General features: G+C 39.7%; 1 protein-coding gene across 1 annotated transcript in view; it reads right to left on the bottom strand.

The window, feature by feature from the left end:
- The window catches only part of CERS6 (ceramide synthase 6), a gene marked incomplete at its 5' end in the record, with an annotated part of 86,927 nt that overhangs the window by 33,226 nt on the left and 37,604 nt on the right, over positions 1-16,097 (bottom strand). The window contains one exon of the mRNA XM_010073241.1: positions 1,646-1,696. Within this exon, the coding sequence (XP_010071543.1) occupies positions 1,646-1,696 (51 nt within the window). The remainder of the gene's footprint in view (positions 1-1,645; positions 1,697-16,097) is intronic.

Genomic DNA, 16,097 nt, shown 5'->3' with positions numbered 1-16,097 from the left:
AAACCAGAAGCATTTTAAAGAAGCTCAGGTTTAGAATTAGAATTCAGACTCATTAAAAAAGCTACCAAAAGTTATGCACAAAAGTTATTAAAAATTCTTAAGGCCATCCTATTAGGTCATATTTGAAACATTTGTTATCTCTGATTTATAACAAAAGGAAAAACTATATTTCACAACTTTAATCTCTTGTTGCCTCCTGTTATACAAAGGTTATTGAGGAAACAGGTATCTCTTAGCTTTCCCAAAAGGGTTTCCGAAGTCCATTCCTAGCCCATATACATGATAATACTTCTTCCTGAAAAGGGCTACCTTACTGTTATTATTAAAAATAACAAAAGGGAGCATTTAATTAATTCACTGATCTTCACAACATCCTTGTTGAAAGCTACTTGTATCAGACCAAGGGACAAAATGAGGCAGTGGTTCAGCCACGGCAGGGTTCAGGGGTTCTCTTTTCTGAGAAACACACTGAATCCTCTAGAGCAGGTTGACTTCTCTGTTTAAATATATCCCATTCTTTAACAACTATGTCCAGTAGCACAAACTAATGGAAAGCCCAGGAGAGGCTTCTCACAGCTCTTTGAGTATACAAACTTCAGAAGCCACTGCCCAACCAGATAATGACAGATAAAATTTCTACTTTTCTCTTTTCACTTGTCCTCCTCCTTCTTCCCCTGTCAGAGAATAGTTTCTGGAGTTGTAGGGCTACAGTTAATCCTGGTGTTACTGCAGCACCTGCACAGCGTTGGAGCAACTGTGCTGCTGTCAAAGATGTCCAGCACTTTGACATACAAATTAAATATTCCTGGAACTAGTTAAAACCTTAGCAGTGTAGTAAGGAATAAGTATACTCTTATTGTTCTTTTGAAAATTGTTTTAAGGAAATCAAATTTCAAATTTGAGATAAATTTTTTGGAGGACTGAAAGAAGGAATGAGTGCAGCAGCACACAACCTGGAAGTGTATTTACTTTAACAGTGGCATTCTTCTCCTTAGTAAAGGAGAAAAACTACTGAAGTCCTTTCTTTGAAGTTAAGTTATACACTTTGACCTAGAACAGAGAGAAAGGCTGATTTTTTTTTTAATCCATTAAAATTCAGACATTGCTGAAAATAAAGACTTGAAATCATTCTCAACTCTCTCATTAATTTTACCTTCTTTTGTTGTAAGCTTCCATGAGGCCATAACTAGATAGCCCCTATTTAAGTACCTGAAGGAGAAACCCACCTTCTCTCTTTAGTCTCCTCTTTGATCACACCAACTGCCAGGGATTAAGTCTCACTCTGTATGCAGTATAACAACTATGAGAACTCTTCCCAACCCACTGAATCTGAGGCTTTGATAAAACTTTCACTATCCTCAAAAGTTCGTAAAAAAATGACCATTCTACTGCTGTGGCTGATGTCTGCTTTCACGGTTAGATTTCCCAAATCTGTTTTCAGATCCTGTGCTTCATTTCAAAACAGCTGTGACAGCTGTATTAATCTTTCTCATCTTGAATTCAAGCAAAACGGGGAGCATCTAGCAATGTTCTGAAACGACGAGTAGCCCATTCACAGTAACATATTGACACAAAGCTCCACCATAATAAAAATAGAGCTGTGCAAAGGTGTCACATTTATTTTAGTCAGCACTGTAACTTTTACCTGATAGGGATACCCGTTCCAGCACTGTCTGGTATTCCAGAGCCAAGGTGTCTGAGAGAGAAAGAAAAAAAAAAAAAAAGGTCTGTACACACCATTTTGGGCAATAAGTGTATACAGTTAATACAACCAAAAGACAAAACTACAGGAACAGCTTAAAATTTGCAATTTGTGATAGAGGCTATGAAAACTGAATACAATAAGGAGATTTCTCAAAGTTTCACAGCACAAATTAGAGCAACCTGCCTGTTCACAGAGAATTTTGTTTGGTGTATCATGACCTTATACAGATAGCTTTTGCAGGAGGTGCAGGCTGAACATAATCGTCTGTGCTCAGGTGGTCAGATCTCATATTACCTTCTTAATAGATGGGAAATCTTGGCCTTAGACCACTCAGATATTTTAAAGGACATTCCTTGCATGTGCTGTTACATACAAGCATCCTTCCACACAGGATCCACAGCAAATCATACCATTTGTTCTCATGGCTGAAGACATGACCATCCAGAGATGATAGATCTTACTATCACATGGAAAATACTCTGGTACCTTCAAGCAACATGAAAGCTGCCAGAGAAAAAAATCATTGTAGCATGCATCTACGGACTCTTGCATTGCAAAAAGCTGAGGAAACTAAAAGACTTGGGAACATGCAGCTCTGTTATGTTTCCTGTTTCTTTGCTGCTTGCACAAGGTTGCTGGATTATTTCTCTTTCAATGCCATGAGAGAGCCTTTCAAATATTTTCTTGTAAGCAGGTTGTTTCTTTGAGAGATCTTTAGTTTTTACCTCCCTTTCTCTGCAAGTAAATGGACTCGAGATAGAAAATATCACACGGGCAAGCTCTTCTACCCAACATACTCAACAGTTAAGTATTTCCACATTGGGTATTAAGAACATGACGAAATCAACAGCTACCAAGCAGTCACCTTCCTTTTTTGCACGTGACCAGGAACAACTCCTTTCAGGTATGCATCACTTGCAAAGCACTGCTGCATCTCAGGTTCTGGTGGCATCTGGAGTTTGAGAAGCACATGTCTACAGTGCAAGTACCCACCCACTGGGTATCTCACTAGAAACATGAAATAAATCTGCAGATTCAAGATCTTTGTGCAACTCCTTTACATAATCTTAACTGCTCAGAGCATCACTAGCAGGTCTCCTGGATTAAGGCACACATACCCTTACAGCATTAAGTGCTTCCACTAGATTACATTTTTTCAAATAAATCCTCATTGCAGGAGAGACAGTATTTTCTTGTTTTCATCATCAGGTAGAGCAGTTCAGCTCAGGCAAAGCATAATAACAAACTTCAGCAAAATACAATAGGTGAGCATCAAACCAAATAAAATGAACACTAAGCAGAATATTAAAGCCCCAGGCTGAGAATCAGGCTAGGTAGGAAGGATTTGTACCATATCAAAAGATAGGATAAAAGCTAGTCAGAATTATAGCCCAATTGCCAACTGATACTTAAGTTCTGATTGTGATTTGTCTTACAGAAGGTCCTTATAGCCTTTATTGGTTAACAGTGATGTAATATGATTACTGAAGACTTTTCCTACTTTTTTGAACGTGTCCTTCACATGGAAAATAACATAAAATAAAACTTGCACACCAATATCCCCAGTGCTCCTGAAATGGCAAAGAATAATTCTTACAGTAATCTGAACAGTATGCCAACGTTTAAACTAACAGACCTCCTAGAATTTCTGATATGCCTCTCACAACGATGCTGTAAGAATGATTAAATTCCATTCAAACTTCTCCTTCTCTCTCTTAGGAACAATTATTTATTGCAAGCAATTTATTTCTTCAAATATCTCCACAGTAGTTTACTGTTCTAAGTGAGTTCCTCTCATTTCACACAACAAAAAGGTCTCTGGAAACAGTCACAGCCCCTCTGCAAGTGTTACTAATACACAGAATCTAAAATATTTCTGTCTGACAGCTGCTTAAATTAGATCCATCCAAATATTGTAGGATAATTCATAGTTTTAGCCATGCTTGAAAAGCTGTAACTGTCTTTCATATCAGATTCAACAAGAGATAAGAGATATTTCCTACCCAATTATTTTGCTACCTAAATTACAGGTGCTAGAAAAAAATGCACATTTTTCTCTTTCAAATATTATGACATCTTAAGGCTTCTTCAGAGAGATGCCTGCTGTAGGAGCTGCAGATACAGAGGTTTATGTGCAATTAAAATGCTGAATGATAAATAAAGCAGGCCTCAGTGGAGGAACCCCTAACCACAAAGCCTGCAAGGATACCACAAACTGACAAACAATATAATATATGCATTAAACCTCAAAGACCAATGCAGTGCAGAACATCTGCCTCTTCTGAGCCACATAAGGCTCAGAAAGCCATGCTGCCATCTCAAACAAAATGCTTCTGAGTTGCTGTTTGGAAACCTAATGTGGGCAACAGTGGCTAAGACAGCAGGGCACCTACATCAACTTCTTACACCTCCTTCCTCCCCAGTCTGCCCACCCCTTGACTTGCTTCGGCGTCTCTGAGTTGACTCCCAGTTGTAGCAACAGGGGACCTTGGCCATGCTTGCCCTGGAGGGTTTGAGGGAAGAGGTAGAGAAAGAGCTTGTTTTAAGCACAGCCTTTCCCTCTGACCTCCACAATGAACACAGTCTTAAACTGAACCTAACTTCTCCATGCAGACCATGGCTATAGTTGGAGCAAGAAGCATCTTGTTTAGTCCTCTGTGAACCCCACAACTGTGGGATACTCTGTGCAGGCTTCAGTAGGAAGGAAGGAATCCTAAAAAGTCCACACAGTCTGCATGTGACACCTAGACACACTGGTGGAGGGTGGACTAATCAGAAAGGACCTAATAACGGGCATTCTCAGAGCTCCCTTGAGCTCTGCGTGTGCTCAGAGGATACTCTGTGAACTTCCGCACATCACGCAAGCTCACTGTGCAGCAGAGCCCAGCTCACCCTGAAAAGTCCCATGACGGACAGGGAGAAAAGGTCAGTTACTTGGCTTTGCGACAGATCCTTTTTTGATGAACATTAAAGTGTGCTACTATTTCCACCACCTGTTGAATACCCAAATACCCGTCTTCCTTCTTGTTCTCCGTATAAAAATCTCTGAGGAAGGGAGGAACCTGAGGGGACTGGAGAAGAGAGGAAATGCAAAGATCCTGACAACAAAAAGGCATCCTTGAGCTGGAAACAGAATAATGAAAACCTCAGCACCCATTACGTCAGGAACAAGGCACCATCCCTACAATGCTGACACCCTCCCTTACAGAACATAAAGGAGTCCAGACGGAAACAAGTTTTACCACACTTTGGTGCAGCGCAGTATCAATGACAGAGGAGGACAATCAACAGCTGCTGAATCTGCTGTCATTTACAGTATTAAGGAACAAATCTCTATTATTTTCACCTCCTTACAGGAATATCTGTCAGAAGCACCACCAAACCTCTACCGAACTCTGTGATTAACGGGAGTAACTTTAAAGAAATCCTTCACAAATAAAACTTCTTTTGAGACAAGGGAATGACTGAGGATTTGGCGAAAACAAACAAACAAACAAACAAACAAAACCCAGCAAATTATCTGAGATGTCTGCATGCTCAGCCAGAAGCCTCGAGTTTATTTTGCATCCTTTGTCCCGTTCACTTATCTTTAGAGAAAGCTTCTAATTGGGCCCTGGCTCTCAGAAGCCCCAAAGCAACGAAAATCTGTATGCCTTACTCAAAGTGCTGGTAGTACCTAGTATGTGAAAGGTCACTTCTGATAGTAAATGGAGAAAAATAAGTAGTTCAATAAAAAAACCTTCCATTTGTGATCGGTTCCCTAGACAGCTGATTTGTCCGACAGGTATTTTTGTGTGTATTTTATCAGGGAGGCAATAAGTGGACCTGATGAAGTATTAGTTTAAAGTAACAAGTTAAATTTTGGTTCATCTTACAGTCATAAAAATAACTAAGAATACTCCTCTCTCATCCGTATGTACTCAGCAGAGCCCACTGAGAACAGGAAACACAAAAAGGCCACAGGCTAGGTTCTCAAAGAGACAGACAAGAACTGTGTGTGCCATGAGCCAGTACTTTCCCATACTGTCAGCAAGCCAACCACCAGATATGTGTGTGTATCAGGCATGTCACGGGTGTAAGTGAATTCCACGCATATTTTAGAGAACCAGCTTATGTCTGTAAATATAAATATAAATATACTTAGGTCACATAAGTTTGCAAAATAACTGCTTTTGGGTAGCTAAAGTTACTTCCACAGTTCATGTCACTGCTGTCTCAGCAACTGAGTCATTTCCCAGCACAACTAGAAACCCCAATACACAAGTTGTACCCACAAGCATTGGTGTTGCTTTGCCCTTGGAAGTCTGAACCTATAAATAAATAAGAGACATGCAAAAAATTAGCAGAGCATTGCTGGCATCCACTTTTTCTTTTTTTTTTGTAGTACATAAACTTGAAACAAGTAACATGTTGAAGAAACACTTCCAGAAGTACATCAGTAATGTTCATGACAGCAAAACCCTGCTCTCCGCAGAGCAGCTTCTGCCCTAAGGAGTCTGGAGTATTAGACAGAGCTGTTATGCACCTGATTTACTCTTGACCACACAGGCATGTTGTAACTCCCAGAGGGATTTTTCCTAAATTCCCAGATAAGTAAGAAAAATCTTCTGACTTTTCCAGCAGATAAATAAATGCAATCTGCCCGCTGTTTTTACCATAACACAACATGTAAAAATCCAGGAACATGATGACAGAATTCTCATATCTCACAAAAGCCTATTTATGCTCAAACCACATTTCAAGCCAAAATGAGACATCCTGAGCGCCCTCCAAAAAAAAAAGATTTTAAGTTGCTTTTGAAGTTAGGAAACTTTTGACTCTGTAAAACAAAACCAGAACAACACCGAAATCCGGAGCATTCGCTGTGTATGTGCTCACTACTCTGCAATCTCAAAAAGCCAAGATTTTATCTGGATTGGTTAATGTGTTTCGATACAGTTTTACATAATTTGTCTTCAACAGCTACAAGCAATATTAAGTGGAACAGAAATTAGCACTATTAATTAAAGTCAAGATAGCATACTTTTGGCAAAGTTCTACCCACCTCATTTATTTTAGGCTGATATGGGAAAAAATGTCTCAGGGCATTTGTATCTGTATTTTCTTCAAGGCAGAGCAGGTCCTTGCTCTTCATGGAAACAAGTAGCACAGCTGAGGCAGAAGATTTCCTCTTGATTAGTGCTTACTTAGCCTCCCCGCAAACACTGTGTGCAATTTGCTCTTACCCCTAGAACTAACAATCGCTGTCTGAAATGCACGTATGATGTACAACATGTACATACTCCTTTCCTCAACAGCAGCCGCCTTCTTCCACTGCAGGCAGAACACCATCTCCTGCCCGTGTGGACCGACACCGCGCCATATTCTGAGCTTTCAGCTTATCTACCTAAGACTGCAATTGCAACAGCAGGGGAAGAGGAGACTACAATCTTTCTGTTGACTGCAAAATATAGAAATATGTAATACCTTCCACCTCTTTTTTATTATCCAGGAACTGAAAATTACAGGCTTTTAGTGAACAGCACCTTTCATAAAATCAGCAGAGGGACAACTACTCATAATTAGGAGTTGTTTTGGGGCGTTGGGTTGCGGGTTGGTGGTATTTTTTTTTGCATTTGATCTTCTGCGTGCTTACATTAAATACTACCTCAATGTTCACTTTTTTCCCAATTACAGCTAGGGATTACAGCATTTTTTTCTTTTTCAAGATATCAATAAGCATTGCTCTTGCACATCACTTGGTTGAATAAGCACTAGCTTAGAGGGGAATTACTTAAATTGCTTGCTTTCTTTTTCTTTCTGCAACACCTGCATCCTCTTGGCACTGTATGCTGAATGGCTGCTGACGTTAGAAAGTAAGTCCTATTACCAGGCAGCACACAAAGCATCCTTCTGTAGCTCCCCATGCCAGGGGCTCTATGTTCTAGTATAAAAATGACTCCACCCATTTATGGGAAAACCAAGAGACTTCTCAATAAATTAATCTCTTAGATGAAATTCCACAGTGACCCTGGGTTTCCTTCCCCATCTTCTTACTTGGCTCAATGGGGTTCAGTATAAGTGCAGTTTACTGCAGCCTTTCTCTCTTGAGGAGAGTGTGTGTACATATATATACATATATCTCCATGAAAACAGTTGCTTCTGCATAAAATGTACAACTAGTACACTTCTTTCCTCTTAACTACAAAAAAACTCCTCCATATTAATTGCTGTAAAACAACTCACAGTTTTACAAGTCACAGAAAATGACCTTTCTTTTTTCACAAGTATCAATATTTTGCAGTATTTTTCTCTTCAGCAGAAAGGAAATTAAACTCTTCCTTCTTTTCCTTGAGTTTCAGAAGATGATTTATGAAGGAACAACCAGAATGTTCTGTGTTAGGTTTTCAAAGTTTCTATCATTTTCCACTAAGTTTATCTGGGCTCCAAGGACTTCAGATTTACAATGTCTTGTAAACTTTCTCTGATCACCTAGAAATGTGTTTTTTTCTTCTTATCCTCCAAAAAATTACCCTGGATCAGACAGAACCTGAACTCTGTTTAACATCATCCCTTGCTATTGTATTTGTTTTGCCAATACTTAAGCATTTCTCATACTTAAGTCTCACTGACTTAAAAAAATACATCACATCAGTTTCCAGTCTCCACTGGCTGCCTGTGACAGGCACTGAGGGCACAACCTTAGCAGCAAATGATGCCAACAGCACTGGCTGGTATTGTTTACAGCAGGATGAACCGCAGAATAAACTGACTTTCTGCAAGCACCAGTCATTAGTTACCTACACATCAAAAATATACTTCCCTCTACCAACAAAATCACAAAGTTCTGACAAAACACCATGCTGGGAAGAAGAACTCAGCAAAACAACAAAATCCATGGCTACTATTTTGCATCAACTTCTGCGTGTTCTTCCTTCCAGCGCGTGGTGATTTGGTTTGGGATGCAGTTGCTTCTCACACCAGGAACAGCATTTTCATAAATTCTTCACAGACCCAAGCAATCATTCATATTTCTTGGCAGAGCTGACAATAGAAGTGAAGACAATGTGACACATTGCCAATGAACCTCCTGGGGTTCTCTTCTCATATACTGTGACTAAGCAAGCTGTCAAAAGATTCTGCAGGACTGTTTTTTTCTCTAGAGCTTAATGCTTTGTGACTGCAGAAACAAGGTGTTAGGGGCAAAAATGCTTTTGCAATGAAGAGCGCTCAGCCTCTCCTTTCAGCAATCTGCACTGCACATTTCCAAACATAATTAAAAATGATACTTCTACTAATCGGAAACTATAAAATATATGGAAGGATGCATAAAAAGCCAAGATTAACAACAATCACTGGAAGATGCACTTGACATTTCAAATGCAAATATATGTGTACGCACATATATTTTTAGAATTTTCAGAAAAAAATACTAATTCAAGTTTGAACTTATTTACATAAAAGGATCTCTAGAAAGGTAGAGTAAGCTCCAGACGCCTGATAACACTTTGCCTTATACTTTTTCATCACAGAGACAGACCACATCAATTAGCCTAGAATTTGCATCCAAGAGGATATGTATGAATTTATTTTATTAAAACAGACAACACACAGCTGTAGGTCTGGAATTAGTTTGTAAAGAAAGAGCGCTGAGGTTTACACTTGACAAACCATACCTTGGTAAGAAGGTGAGCTCTATAAAATTAATACCTTTGAGACCAGCAAAAATCCCAAGAGCAAATAATTCAAAAAATAAATAGGGCAGTTCACCCCTGGTAGATCGCTGCAGAGCTACACTATTTCAGAGTACTCCTCGTTCTCCTGCAAGGATGCAGCTTCAACAAAGCTCTAGGGTTTCCAGCACTCTGTGCTCTGATACTACTGTTACTCAAAGGCATGCAGGAAAGTGGTTAATAATTAAACTTGCCATCACATATCTACTTTCTGTAATTGTAGCTCCTATCTGTGGCTGTTCTGACAGAAGAGTGCATCTGTCTGACTTTGGCCAGCTGCTGACTTCCATGCCTCATGCTGATGGGAAGTGTTTACCGTGTCCTTCACCCTACTCCTGACGCTGAGTTTTGGAAAACCCCAGGGAGATGTTTTCCTTTGCGGGATTAACCATGTGGTGTACAGGCTTGCTTCAATGACATATAACATGCTCCATCACTGCATACAGCCCACAAAGGGAGACAGAGCTGATTTTTAATACTAACAAAACAACTCCTTACTAAGTGAGCACCGAGGTACAATTTCACACACAAACCCAGATGTTTAAGACTGTGGTATTCATGAACCTACACTCCCCACTGGAAAAAAGCTGTACAGAGAAAAAACAAAAAAACCCCTCCCTCCACCTTCCCCTCCTCCAGCTGCTGTGTTTTGCTGTACCTTCGTATAGAAACATTGCAGCAAGGTCTCAGAATCATCCCTGACTGTCTGAAAATGAGAAAGTTATTACAACCGCTGAATTTTTAATCGCAAATATAGGATTTCTCTAGTTCACAGGGCCCAGATTTAAGCCCAGAGAGGCAGGAGTGTGTTTGAATCACATGGTGCTATTATGGGCAGCCGGTGAGGAAGCCTTTCAGCAGTGAACTCCTCACTCAGTGCTGCCACTAAAGCCTTTGCAGAAGAGCTGACTGCTTCTAAACAGAGACATCACCAAGTCCCACCTGATGACCAAGGGGGCAGAGCTCCTTCCAGACAGTTTGCTGGAACAAGCACACCAAAAATACCCCATCTCCAGCCACATCGGTGTGATGGTCACTTGATAGGGACCTATTTCTAACCCATTTCTAAGCACTTCAGTCACTGGGCACAGCTAAAATGAGGCATAACCCTAAGCAACAAAGAGTAAGGACACGCTAAAGCAGCCTCTCCCCCTCCCGCAACCACTATATTTTTCTGAGGTTAGTGCACATGTACTCCATCAGCGAAATTCACCTGTGGGGCTGCAGGTAACTTCACTACTGAACTACTTCTTGGTGTATTTAATTATGCCATAAGTACTAAGTACTGCCTGGAAAAAGCTCAGTGAGAAAATCTCTCTCATATTGTATTTTCCTCTAACAGAATGAGAGTGTGCAAAAGTGTTAACTAATTTTAATATAAAAACACAGTGTGCATGGAATTCTTTCCTGATCAGTTCTGAGTCAGTGGCCATGGTAACATTTACTTCACAAGAGCAAAGGAAGACAGCCAAAATAATTTCCCAAACCTTTCAAAATGTCTAAGCCTACCTAAAATTTTACGTCCATTTCACTGTTTTTCACCTTCCCTTTTTTAAGAAGTGCAGAGATAGAAACCTTTTGTTGTTTACATTTGTCATCCTCCCAGTGGATCTATTCAGACACAACTTGTGGTATATTTCTGCAACTGATCTACGAAAACAACTAGCAATAAGAGTGGCTGGTAGAGATGAGAGCAGAGGAACTATTCTTATGTTATATAACTGCTAGATTTTTATAAAGTTGTAGTATAAAACTATAAACAGGAAATCTTGGGCACAGCAAAAACCTAGAGTAACTGGGCAAGAGGAGAGAGTTTGGTCTCCCTTAGTTTCTTGAGTGTACAAATTTTGGGGGCAGGATGGGACAACAACAAACAAAACCCAAAAATCCCAGTGAAACTCCTTAAGTCACATGTGAGATAACAGCAGTTAAAATAAGCAAAACTCTGAATTAGATCTGAACTTAAAGCAGTATTTCCCCATGTTAACGTCTGCATTGTTCAATAGCCAGTAGCCAAGACCATCAATAGACAGGGGAAATAAGAAAGCTCTGAGAGGTGTAATGGGGTGAAACTGGAAGTGAAAATAACATGAAAAAAATGCTCACTGATAATATATTTATTTAACTGGCAAGAGTCTTTTCTCTACTACTTTACGGATAAAGGGAAGCAGTTTTATGACTTGAAGCCCTTATAGTGTAAAAATACGTTTTGTTCTAAAGGTTATACTAGCTTAAATGAGGATACAGCCATCCTGCTCCAAGTCACTGCCTCAATAGCGAGTTCAACTCGATAATGGCAACTCAAAGCACTGGTATGATTATTAATTACCCCCTCTTATATTCAAACGTGTAGTCTTTGCTCAGGCTTAATTAGCCGTGGAAAATAGGCCTGCTTCATTCATCTGAACAGCAAAACATGAAAAGCTCCTGGCACTAGAGGAGTGTTGTGTTGAATACTTTGCTGCAGGTACGACTGCACTACCTTAGCTTCCAGATGAATTAAAATTTTTTTTATCATAAAATTGCCCAAATAAAACACTTTGGGAAGTATTTACCCTGTATCTTCCACTTTTATGTATAGGACACTGAAAAATATCCATCTTCCAGAAAGCTGAGCTGACAAAAAGACAAATATTGTGCTGAAGTCAAAATTGGACACCAGTTCTCAGGGGGATACAAGGTCTGGTGGCTCCTTCCACCAGCCAGAACAACAGTGTAAGGTACAAGTAGTAAACATACTGTGGACGGCTCAGTACCAGCTTTACTGTCCAAATTGCTGATTACAGAGCATTTACTTATTGCTCTGATGTTATTAAATACACCCAGCAGGATTCCAAGCAGGTAAAGTGAAATTCAATTCTAGATAAACGTTTTAAATCAGTACGTTGGTCTTCCTCCCCATGCTTATGTCAAATTTGTCCCCATTGTCTGCATTTGAATGTCCTGTTGCCATCAGGGTCCTATTACTGAATTAGGAATATAATTGATATTCTCCTTTTGCTTGTTTCTTTCAAAAACCTGTTTCCTTTCAGCCACAAATAAATTCTGCTAGCTGGCTTCTCTTTTGCCTGATCTAGTTATTACCTTAACTTCAAACAGCTTACACAAAAAATTATTTCCTATGCTGACTGGCCTTCTCTTATGAATCCTTATTGTCCAAATTGCATTCATTTTCCTTGTTGATGTACATTGAAGTGTTGGAGTAATTTAAAATTAAGTTTCTCCATTGACTTTGATCTTTCTCACAGCATGACTCATGATTTATATCTCAGACATCCAAAGCACTCTATTAATGTCCTAAAAGCCCTCAGCAATTTTTATATCCTTTTGAAGAGATATCTGAAACAAATACATTTTCCATTACATGGGATCTAACTTTGGTGTTACTGGAAACCTTTTCCTCTCATGACGCTTATTTAAAAATGTTATATGGCATTTCCCTTTTTTCACAAGAGCATCCTTCGGGAGACTCTGGCACAAGTGCTCTTTCCTGCTTGCACAGTCAATCAGAAATATTTTTATTTAGCACCTAACGCTCAGCCCTACTTTCACCGAAAGGAATAAGACTATGATTGGATTTTAACATCCAAAATAATTTTAGTTTAACAGTTTTCCTCACTTACAGATACTCAGCAATTTGTTTTCTGATTTAAAAAAAAAAAAATGGAATCACGGAAAACGGAGTCCAAATCAATCTTACAGCAAGTACAATCTCCCAAAGGCAGGCTTCATTTCCTCCCTGAGTGGCATATGTATCACATTATCCCTCTTATAATAGCACAGGAAAATATCAAATATCAGCATTGTGGTAAAAGAGCTCCAGAGTGGCCTCTGACATTTTTCATTTAAATGAGACTATTTATCCAGTATCAGGCAGATAAGCTCACCGAACAAAAGTAATTACAAGGTTTCAGCAATAGATAATATAATAACCTTTCAGGTATAACATGTGGAGGAAATATCACAACAGATGCAGACTAGACTATAAAAAGTGCCCAACTAACTGCCAGCTTCAAATAATTCAAGAATGCAGGAGACAGAGGGCAGCAGCACAGGCTCTGGAAGCAAACTTCCCACTTCTAGCTCTTACCAAATTGTTATTTTCTAGAGTGAGTTTTGGTTTAAATCAAGGTGGCAGATATTTCACAAACTTGTGCTTTGGTATCTCAGCACTAAAACCAGAAAAATTTATCCTGGTTTAAGTAGTTTCATTCTAAGAACCAGACGGTCAGAGGTATTCCAAACAGTGGTGTGAATATTTCTGAGATCCTGTGTTTCTTGTATTATTCTGTTCTGCAAAATAACCACAAGCAAGAGCTTCATGAAAAAGTAGATGCAGCAGGTACGGCAAGAGAAGATGGAAATAATAGATTAAATACTTTCCGCTCTGATGCTGCACTTTTTTTTTCTCCTCCAAATGACGTAAGTAACATACTTGTATTATTCTGTTCTGCAAAATAACCACAAGCAAGAGCTTCATGAAAAAGTAGATGCAGCAGGTACGGCAAGAGAAGATGGAAATAATAGATTAAATACTTTCCGTTCTGATGCTGCACTTTTTTTTCTCCTCCAAATGACGTAACATACAATGAGTTCTGTGAATAGCTTTGTAATAGCTGAGAAACTTACAACAGAATCAAGTCTGTACTATTGATAGAAAGACCAAAAACTGTCTTAGGGAACTGGACATTTTCAATACAGCAATATATTTTTCAGTTTGGCAGCTGCCGATGTTTTGCAGTACACTTTTTAAAAAACAGTTTAGATCTACCAAAATTGATTCCTACCTGTGATGAATCTTTATAGTATCATGAATACAAAAAGTTAAAAAAGCCATAGCTACCAACAGCTGCCTCAGGGAACTCTGCTATTACAGGTGATCTTTGGTGTAGGATCGCTTCCAGACGGAAGAGATGTCAGTACTTTAAGCATGAATTATATCCTTTTATGATTCTCATACAATATTGAGGAAAAATAGATTTGTTCTCTATTCCTAATGACAGCAGTTGCCAAGAATCCCCATGAAGGATATTCTCTACGCACTGCAGAAGACTTGTGTGAAGAATTTGAAACTACTAATTTCTGCATTCAGACGTTTTTGTTATTTCCTCTATATCATTAATATTCTAACTAAAAACCCATTTAAACTGCAGCACAACCTTTGCTTTGAAATTATGAAAAGGCAATTTCACAAACCTGAGCCAAATGAAAATCCAGAAGTCCAAGTAAATGCACTTGACACCTCATTATCTGTTGGTTTCAGAACCCATGTGTTGCTCATGAGTCAGTAGCAAGGGATCAGTCCAGCTGGAGCAGAGGGGAAGACCCTATACAGGAATCCTGTGAGAGTGATCTCAAAGTCCAAGGGCTTTTATTAGACAGGACATTTCTGAGCTATTATACTTGTAAAACACAGGGCTTTTAGGAAGCACATTATCAGCACTATATATTGGTTGGTTATACTTATATGTTATAAGAATATATACATATAATTATTTATCTGGAACCTAATTTGCAACAGTGCAAGAGGCCCAGAGCAGAACCTTTACAGCCCAGTGACTACAGGTTTCATTTCAAACAGGACAATTTTCAAAACTATTTCCCATTTATTTCTTCATTTTTCAATCCAATGCCAACTAAAGGAGTAATATACGCTTGTTTGAAAGCACAGTCTGGGACCTTCTGTATTAGCAGCTTCATTCCACCGCAGACCTTGCCGTATCATGACTTAGTGTGCACAGTAACCACAAATATGGCACAGCTTCCCAAATAAGTAAAGCAGCTAAAATGTCTATTTTGAAACTTGTCACCAAGCTAGAAAGAATCATTTTAAGCAATAACTATACAGAATCAGTGACATTAGGAAAACTATTCACGGTCATGCTCTGCATGAATATCTGAACAGCTCTTTGCAGATGCAGTCACCTTTGCTACAACACAACTGCTCTCTCATGAAACTGGTGGGATGACTTCAAAAGCATTCTTAAAAATCACAGTTGAATAAAACATTGCAACCAGCATGAGGCTTTTGAAACAGCAACTATGCGTACATCCCATAGCGTGACTACCGTGAAAAGACGGTGGACAACTGAGAAAGAGCAGTTGGCTTCAAAGCAGCTGCACCCTGGCTCGCTTCCCCAGCACCTCCAGAGCCAGTCGATCAGAAGCCCAGCTGCCCTCTGTCTTACCGAACCGCCAGGCGACAGTAAGGCATATCCGTAAGGCCTTTTGAAACAGCAACTATGCGTACATCCCATAGCGTGACTACCGTGAAAAGACGGTGGACAACTGAGAAAGAGCAGTTGGCTTCAAAGCAGCTGCACCCTGGCTCGCTTCCCCAGCACCTCCAGAGCCAGTCGATCAGAAGCCCAGCTGCCCTCTGTCTTACCGAACCGCCAGGCGACAGTAAGGCATATCCGTAAGGCAGAGTCAGAAGCTCGCTTCCCCAGCACCTCCAGAGCCAGCTGATCAGAAGCCCAGCCGCCCTCTGTCTTACCGAACCGCCAGGCGCCAGTAAGGCATATCCGTAAGGGAGAGTCAGAAGCAGTCCTTTCTCATGAGCACTTTGGAAATTGCAATGTACAAAGATAAAATTCCCTATTTATTCACTTCATATTTTAGAGAACTGACAGGAACAAATAACCTCCAGAAAGATTAAAGACCCTGATGCACATCTGCTG

This window comes from Pterocles gutturalis, unplaced genomic scaffold, assembly GCF_000699245.1.
Source record: "Pterocles gutturalis isolate BGI_N339 unplaced genomic scaffold, ASM69924v1 scaffold7682, whole genome shotgun sequence".
Classification (NCBI taxonomy): domain Eukaryota; kingdom Metazoa; phylum Chordata; class Aves; order Pterocliformes; family Pteroclidae; genus Pterocles; species Pterocles gutturalis.
Note: the sequence above shows the minus strand (reverse complement) of the source record. Positions and strands in the feature narration are given on the sequence as shown.